The sequence below is a fragment of the Borostomias antarcticus genome (assembly GCF_949987555.1).
Source record: "Borostomias antarcticus genome assembly, chromosome: 8".
In the NCBI taxonomy this organism is placed as follows: domain Eukaryota; kingdom Metazoa; phylum Chordata; class Actinopteri; order Stomiiformes; family Stomiidae; genus Borostomias; species Borostomias antarcticus.
The window spans coordinates 6,938,956-6,947,526 of NC_140241.1; the positions used below are offsets into that span (position 1 = coordinate 6,938,956).

The 8,571-nt window shown below is 50.8% G+C and overlaps 1 protein-coding gene across 1 annotated transcript; it reads left to right on the top strand.

The window, feature by feature from the left end:
- Positions 1–69: 69 nt before the first annotated feature.
- On the top strand, positions 70–8,571 carry esrp1 (epithelial splicing regulatory protein 1; the record flags this gene model as incomplete). The annotated part of the gene is made up of 15 exons (XM_084442088.1): positions 70–204; positions 577–732; positions 1,255–1,371; positions 1,865–1,976; positions 2,563–2,688; positions 2,842–2,896; positions 3,029–3,139; positions 3,298–3,430; positions 3,554–3,596; positions 3,803–4,122; positions 5,144–5,368; positions 5,587–5,848; positions 7,082–7,265; positions 7,728–7,866; positions 8,488–8,571. 15 exons carry the CDS (start codon positions 70–72, stop codon positions 8,569–8,571), a joined length of 2,202 nt encoding a protein of 733 aa, XP_084298214.1.

The window sequence follows — 8,571 nt, forward strand, 5'->3', positions numbered from 1 at the left end:
CTGTCTAGTGTGCTTTAGTTTATTTTCTTTGACTTTGCTTGTGATTAGCGTATCTGTCTTCGTATTAAAATGACGGCAGCCCAGGTAGATTACCTGGTGGTGTTTTCCACCACCACATCTGGCGCGAGCGGAGACCTGTTGGGATCTGACGAGAAGGAGCTCGTGCAGTTGGTATGGCAGCTGGTGGACTTGAAGAGCTTAAAGGTAGGATTTATTAGTTTGATCCATTTCCTCAAATGTTTTTTTTTTCCATTGACAGCTGTGAGGGCCTGTCTTTTTTCATCTGTGGTTATTAAGAAACCAGAATAGCAATACGTTTTCCCCCACGTGTTCTTTATTAGCTATGTAGACTGACAGTCTATTGCTATAGCATAGCTGTATAAAGATACCCTATATATTTAATTACTATGTAAAGCCTCTGCCAATTGAAAGTACTGAAGTGAATGGGTGTGTGTGTGTGTGTGTGTGTGTGTGTGTGTGTGTGTGTGTGTGTGTGTGTGTGTGTGTGTGTGTGTGTGTGTGTGTGTGTGTGTGTGTGTGTGTGTGTGTGTGTGTGTGTGTGTTTCTCTGGTCCAGTTGGGAAAGATAAATGAGGTGTTGATAAAACCTGAGTTGTCAGACCTGACAGAGGAGAATGAGGAAGACGAGGAGGAGGAAACAGAGGAAGAGGAAAAAGGAGTCAGCACAGAGTCTGTCTCTACAGCCACAAACCTCGAAAGCGCTTTAAACCAGGTTCTTACCACCACTGTCTTAACATGGTGTCAGTATTCTTATAACATAATTATTGATGTCTTTATCATCTCTCTTGGTATTTGTGGATTTAGACATTGTATTAAGCTGTTCTGTCATAGTGACTCATTACATAGACACCTCAGTGACTCATTACATAGACGACTCAGTACATAGACACCTCTTCACTCTTTATTCTGTACAATTTTTACTCCATTGGAATGTAATTCAACTCAGCTGTCGTTGAAAGACAGTTGAGAGATGAGGTGTCGATCTTAAAAGCCCTAAGACGCAAATTATCTCATTTACATAATGAGTCTGGAAGCCTGCTCTTTGAGTGGCTCTGAAACCAAATGAGTCACTTTTAAAGCTGGAAACTGAAACTTTCAATCATTTCTCAATCAAAGTAACATTAACCACAGTAACTTTATTAGGCTCTTTCTGAGTATTAGCCGATAAGAGTCGCCCATTTTTGTAAATTGTCTGTTACTAATTGAACTCCTTGGACATCTGGGGTCTTTGCAGTTTCATCTCAGATTGACAAATGAAGTGAACATCTCAGGCGCAGGCACGTCAGTGTGTTTGTGTACCGACGGGCAGCTCCACATCCGCCAAGTAATCCACCCCGAGGCCGCAGGCAAGGTGAGAGCGCCGGGCTGGTACACGCCTCGCAGCCAGGGCGGACAATAACCACCGCTAGAAGTGCATTTTCACACTCGCGGAGCCACAATGAAACATGTTGTCACTTTGCTCTCGTTCGAGTCGTACATGACGTTGAAACGTGAGCTTTAACAAAACGTGTTGTTCATTTTGAAAAATGTCTCCTTGACACATGGTGAAAGGGACATGGATACATAACACTCATGCAGTACATGCACATGTACGCTATACATTGTTCAACCTCTTCATATCAGATTCCTCTACATGTACTCTGTTCTCAGTTTGTCACATGTAGAGCCATGTAGGGAACCTGTTTTACTGACATGAGTAAATATCTAAATGATAGCAATAAGCCTTTATCAACTGACCCTAGCCTCCCAGCTGTCACTGACTTCATCGTTTTCACTACTTGTTGGTTCACTCTTCTCTCTCTCTTTCTCTCTCTCTCTCTCTCTCTCTCTCTCTCTCTGTCCAGGACGTTGTGTTACCGGAATGTTTTTACTCCTTCTTCGACCTGCGGAAAGAGTTCAGGAAGCACTTCCCCTCCTCTGACGTGAAATCCCTGAGCGTGCAGCTCATGGCAGACTGTATCCTTTCAGATCCTACCCTAACCTGTAGCCCTCTGGGCGCCGTGACAGTAACACTAACTCTTACAGTACATGAGTAATGTTGTGGTTGTCGGACTTTCCCCTGAATGATAAATATTGCACAGTCTACAGACACACAAACTCACACCCATGATGCCGGAGTTTGCAGGCCACAGGGTGTTGGCTGCAGAACTGGAGGTTTTGAAATGCAAATAGAGACACAATGGAGGCGTCTCTCTCTGCTAAAAAAAACCTGTGTGTTTAGACAACAGGACCAACCCCACCCGCCCATTAGATCAGGATCTCTGTCTCTCTCTCTGTCTCTCTCTCTGTCTCTCTCTCTCTCTCTCTCTCTCTCTCTCTCTCTCTCTCTCTCTCTCTCTCTCTCTCTCACTCACTCACTCACTCACACATACACACACACACACACACACACACACACACACACACACACACACACACACACACACACCGTGACATGCTCTCCTGTACATGTACTGTACACACGGTGCCCCTCAAACCAACTGTATGTCAGAAATAACTGCCGGTCTCCCGTGGCGTCTTTCCTTGACCGTCGTCTCCCCAGCTCTGAGCGAGAGCGTGGAGCCGGACGCCGTGTCCGATCCCTCAGACGCGTTGCCGGGAGACAGCGCGGCGCTGCAGGTCCAGACCATGGCCGACGTCGTCCTCGCCCTGCTCGCCGAGCCCCACTGTGAGTGTCACGACCCCTACAGCACATCAGCTTAACACCAGTGGAACTCGGTGGCAGCACTAGCCTTTTAATAATGCTGGACACAGTTGCGCATGAACACAGACAAACTTGTTATAAGGGCATTTTGTTAAATGGCTGTTTTCTGGTTCATAGGTCACACGTTCATTAACCCAGAGAGGGTCAGTGAAAAGTTTGAAACCGGCACTTGGTAGGGAAATTTTCTGCATTAAGATTTTATAGATTTTATTTATTATTGTCTTGAGATGATGCTTATATGCACGTGCGTGTGTGTGTGTGTGTGCGTGTGTGTGCGTGCGTGTTTGTATGTATGTGCGTGCAGCAGTAAGATGGAGCGTGTGTGTGATAACACTGTGATCAGAGCAAGGGGATTACCATGGCAATCATCTGACCAGGACATTGCTCGCTTCTTCAGGGGACTGAACATTGCCAAGTAAGTGTGTGTATGTGTGTGTGTGTGTGTGTGTGTCTGTGATGGGAGTGAGTTACAGAAACACAAACAGTTGAGGTGAATGGTATTTTGATGTATTTAGCACAGAACAATTTGTGCTGTAACAGCGCTATAACGCTGCAACGTTGTGCATTGCCTAGGGGTGGCGCCGCGCTGTGTCTGAACGCCCAGGGCCGGAGAAACGGGGAGGCTCTGGTCCGCTTCGTCAGCGAGGAGCACAGAGACCTGGCCCTGCAGAGGCACAAACACCACATGGGTAACAGATACATCGAGGTAATGAGCCTTTCATCAGCCCATCTGTAACCCATCACCGAGCTGTACTGTACTGACCTGTTTCAAACACCTGACCTAACTGTTATTGGAACCGTCCTCTACTTCCCCCGTTCCTCCCTGCAGGTGTACAAAGCCACCGGAGAGGACTTTCTGAAGATAGCAGGGGGTGAGAAACGACGACAACGTCACCTTCACTCTCACTTGAACAGCCCGAATCACACTCAAATTCCACAAGATGTCTGTATTTTTCGTATGTTTGTGTATCTACATTCGGATTGTATCTACATTCGGATGTGTGTTTTAATGTGTGTGTTCGTGTGTGTGTGTGTGTGTGTGTGTGTGTGTGTGTGTGTGTGTGCGTGCGTGCGTCAGGTACCTCTAACGAGGTGGCGGTGTTCCTGTCTCGTGAGGACCAGGTGATCGTGCGCATGCGAGGTCTGCCCTTCACCGCCACTCACGAGCAAGTGCTGGCCTTCTTCTCCCAGGGGGAGGGGCCTAAGGAGTCCTGCCCTGTCAGCGGAGGGAAGGAGGGCATCCTATTCGTCCGTTTCCCAGACGGGCGCCCGACAGGCGATGCCTTCGTCTTATTCGCCTGCGAGGAGCATGCCCAGTGCGCTCTGAGGAAGCACAAAGATATCCTGGGGAAGAGATACATTGAGCTGTTCAAAAGCACTGCTGCAGAGGTTCAACAGGTTTGTGTGTGTGTGTGTGTGTGTCTTGTCAGTGCTGCTGAGATCTAACAGGTTATTACATCATGTGTTATTACATGGGGCGGCGGTAGAGCAGCCGTCTGGGAGTTTGAAGATTCACGGTTCGATTCCAGCGAGACACTGAACCCCAAATTGCTCCCAATGAGCAGGCTAGCACCTTGCATGGCAGCTGCTGCCATTGGTGTGTGAATGTGTGTGTGAATGGGTGAATGAGAGGCCATTGTAGAACGCTTTGGATATAAGCACTGTACTGTATACTGTAAATTTACTCCATTTACTACGGGAGAATGCTTTCTCTCACTACATGTGAACCGAGGAGAGAACTGGTGTTGTTGATAGTCTGGTGTATCTTCTTCAGGGTTTCTTGTAGGAGGTGTTAGAAGAAGGTTTAGGAGTGTGACAAACATTCGGTGAAACAAAGCCATCTAATCTCATAAAGACCGTCTGCTGGCTTTGTGTGTATGTGGGTGTGTGCGTGTGTGCGTGTGCGCACGTGTGTGTGTGTTTGCTTACTCTCTTACTGCCTAGACTTCTGGTTAATGGAGCGCCTGTTCAGTAAACACTCAACTCACTGGTTTGTGAAAGATTACCTTACACACCACACACACACACACACACACACACACACACACACACACACACACACACACACATGCCTCAGGCCTGTTTATTGATGAGCAGTAATGTAATGTGTGTGTATAGACATGCCTTATCAGGGACTACTAAAGAGCAGCGTCTAGGGGCGTTAATGACCTCTACAGGACCATAAACACAACGGTATCCTGTTGGCAACCGGATACCCTTTGTCATAACAGCGCACACACACACACACACACACACACACACGCACACACTCTATAATTGAGTTGAGTTCAACTGGTACTTTATTTGTGAATGTGTGTCTGTGTGTGTGTGCGCGTGTGTGTGTGTGCGTGTGTGTGTGGCTTTGACCAGGCGTAGTTCCTGTATAGGAATGTAACCCAGCCTGTGCGTGTGTGCGTAGGTGTTGAACCGGTACTCGTCGGCTCCGCTGATCCCGGTGGCGCCCGCCCCCCTGCTGTCCGTGCTGCCCGCCGTGTCTCTCCTGCCCCCCCCTGGCGGCGTGCGGGACTGCCTGCGGCTGCGCGGCCTACCCTACGCCGCCACCATCGAGGACATCCTGGCCTTCCTGGGGGACTTCACGCAGGACATCAGGCCGCACGGCGTCCACATGGTCCTCAACCAGCAGGTGCGCGCGGCACGCGGACCCCCCCCCCCCCAGCAGGCACACACACACACCTCGTCCTCAACGCCTCCCTCCCTCCCCCAGCACCACACACACACACCTCGTCCTCAACGCCTCCCCCCGCCACACACACACCTCTCGTCCTCAACGCCTCCCCCCCCCCGCGCCACACACACACACCTCATCCTCAACGTCTCTCCCCCCCCCCCCCCCCCCCCCAGGGCCGTCCGTCGGGCGACTGCTTCATCCAGATGTGCTCAGCCGAGCGGGCGTTCTCGGCCGCGCAGCGCCTCCACAAGCAGGTGATGTCGGGTCAGCTGGGCCAGCGAGGGGCGACCAGCCGCTACGTGGAGGTGTTCCCCTGCAGCGCCGAGGAGATGGGCCTGGTGCTGATGGGGGGCTCCCTCTCGCACGTACACACACACACACACGGCCGCAGCAGGAGCGGGACAGGGCTCAGTCCACCGCCATGTAAGTCCAGACGTAAGTGGCGCTGGGAGCTGGTGGGGGCGCTTCGGGACCGCGGGGTAGGTGGGCTCCTGTCACATGGGGGCAGAGGTGAGAGGTTAAGAGGTTAAATCTTGGAACCCTTCCCCCCCCTGTCTTCTCTGGGTTCTCTCTGATCTAGAACTCTGGGAGGACGGGGAACTCTGATCGGACCGGGAGGGGTAGGAACACTGTGTGCGTGTGCGTGTGCGTGTGCGTGTGTGTGTGTGTGTGTGTGTGTGTGTGTGTGTGTGTGTGCGCGCCTGTATGCATGCGTGTGTGTGTGCTCGTGAATGTGTTTGCGTGTGTGCGTGCGTGCGTGTGCTTGTTTGTGTGTGTGTGTGTGTGTGTTTCTCCCTGATTTTGATCAGTTTTCTTTGTGATTTTGGTGAAGTTTGCATGCCAGGAGAACTCTTTAGTTGGTTGTTCAATCTGCATTCTATCTCAGTCCTCTGATTCAGTAGTGTCTGTTCCAATGGCGTTTCTGAGACTCAAACCTGATTTCAAACAAGGCTCTGCTTTTTGGCATTTGTGTAAATCTCAAAGGGATTGGATAGATGTAATGTAAACAATGTCGGCATGAATACCAACTAGACCGTCAGCGGTGTATTCCGATTATATCCTGTTATATCTGTCCAATCCTCACTGAGCAGTGCACTGGGTGGTAGGGGTCGGTTTGGGGTTTTGATTGGGCCCCATGTCACCTGCGGCACCTCTGCCTGTCCAATCAGTGGGGCTGTGGAAGAGGTGGGCGGAGCTGAGCTCTGGTGCTTTTAAGTGCTGCGTCCCGATTCGCTATCCTTCGTCCCAAGTGTGCACTTGCGTACTTCCCATTCACATGAATGGAAAATGTCTCATGAGCCACACGAACCCTCTGGGGGCGGGGCCGGGTGCACAGGTGGGGCAGGGGCTGGGGGGTCGGGTCAGCGGGCACGGCGACGCAGGTGTGTGGGAAGACTGACCACCCACCCTTCAACACACACCCCGTAGAAAGCGACCTATGGCTACCCATTCCCACAGTCAGGCATTCACACACACACACACACACACACACACACACAAACACACACCTCTATAGCGCAGTGTGTGTATCAAGTGTTCAGGAAGGTCATTGTTTGTGTAGTTGCATGAGCCTCTCTTGGAAACCAAACAACGACCAGCGTATAAAGGCATTGTGCTGAGCGTGTCTCCTCTCCTCTCCTGCCATGTTTATTGTTTACCTCTCTCCAGGTCTGTCTCCGCCCACTTACCCCTTCACCCCGGCGCCCGCTATCCTCCCAGCAGAGGCCGCCGCCCTCTACCCTCCCATTGGTCAAATGCTTCTGAGCCCTCGACCCCTCCACCCCGGACACGCCCACTTCTACCCTGCCTCAGCAGCCCAAATCTACATGAACTACACTACTTACTACCCCAGGTGACAACTGACCCCTCCCTCCTATAAATACCCCACTACCTCATAAATACTCCACTACCCCTAGCACTTCTGCCCCAGGCAAGAACTATAGCCTCCCATCTACCCTTGATACCCTGACTGTATGTGTGTATGTATGTGTGCCTGGTGTGTGTGTGTGTGTGTGTGTGTGTGTGTGTGTGTGTGTGTGTGTGTGTGTGTGTGTGTGTGTGTGTGTGAGAGAGAGAGGGAGATCTTGCCAAGGAGAAGGAACTCCTAGAAGGGTAGTTAATGACTAAACAGCGTTATCAGAGCGACCACGGTCAACAGCTAGCGACCTCTCGCACGTCGGCCCACAAAGACAAAAGGCCGCGAGTCTCGGACAGTCAAAAAGTTTGCCCCAGTTCCCCCGGGAAACTGTCCAGCTCTCATGTCAAAGTGTTTTTCCTCAGTAGTAACCCCCCCCCCCCCCCCTCTTGTCTCCAGTCCCCCAGGATCCCCCACGGCTCTGGGCTTCTTCCCCTCCCCCTCCCCCCTGTCCTCTCCTGGAGGGCTGATGCGCATGCCTGGCCTGGCCTACAGCAATGGAGTCAAAGAACTGATCAGCGCCGTGCAAGGATACCAGGTGTGTACATTTTGTGTGTGTGTGTGTGTGTGTGTGTGTTTTGTCTGTATAAGCTACGGGTTATTAGTGAACAACTCCGGTAGACCAATAGCCACACACTTGAGTACAGTATGTCATTTCTATGCTCCTTCTAAATGAAGTATTCAAATCTCCTGTTGTGGGGTGTGAGTCTGCTGTTGTGGGTGTGTATTGTCAGGCATCCACTGGGTTTGCCCAGAGGCTAACAAACTAGTTTATCTGGTCTTTTTTTTTGTCTCTCTTTCCAACTCACCACTCTCTCTCTCTCTCTCTCTCTCTCTCTCTCTCTCTCACAAACACACACACAAACACACACACACACACTCTCTCTCTCCTACATACGCACACACGCCATTGCCTGCATAGACTTGATTTCGCTTGATATGTTTTTATGATGTTAGAAGAATCTATTTGGAAGAGAGGGCCTGTGAAGGGTCGCTGGTGAAGATGAGTTGTCACACAGACCAGATACTGTAGATCTGACATTTCTAGATGAGTGACTCGAGGATACGGGACAGGTACCTGTTGCCTAGAGACTAGCGTGTGTCTGTTTGTCTCAGTCGCCTGTCTCTGTCCCTCCTACTCTCCCACCACGTATCCCAGTATGCCTCTGAGGACGGCCTCGTGCAAGCTCACGACCCCGCCCGGACTTTTCTTACGCAGCCCAAAGAATGGGTGTGTATTTAA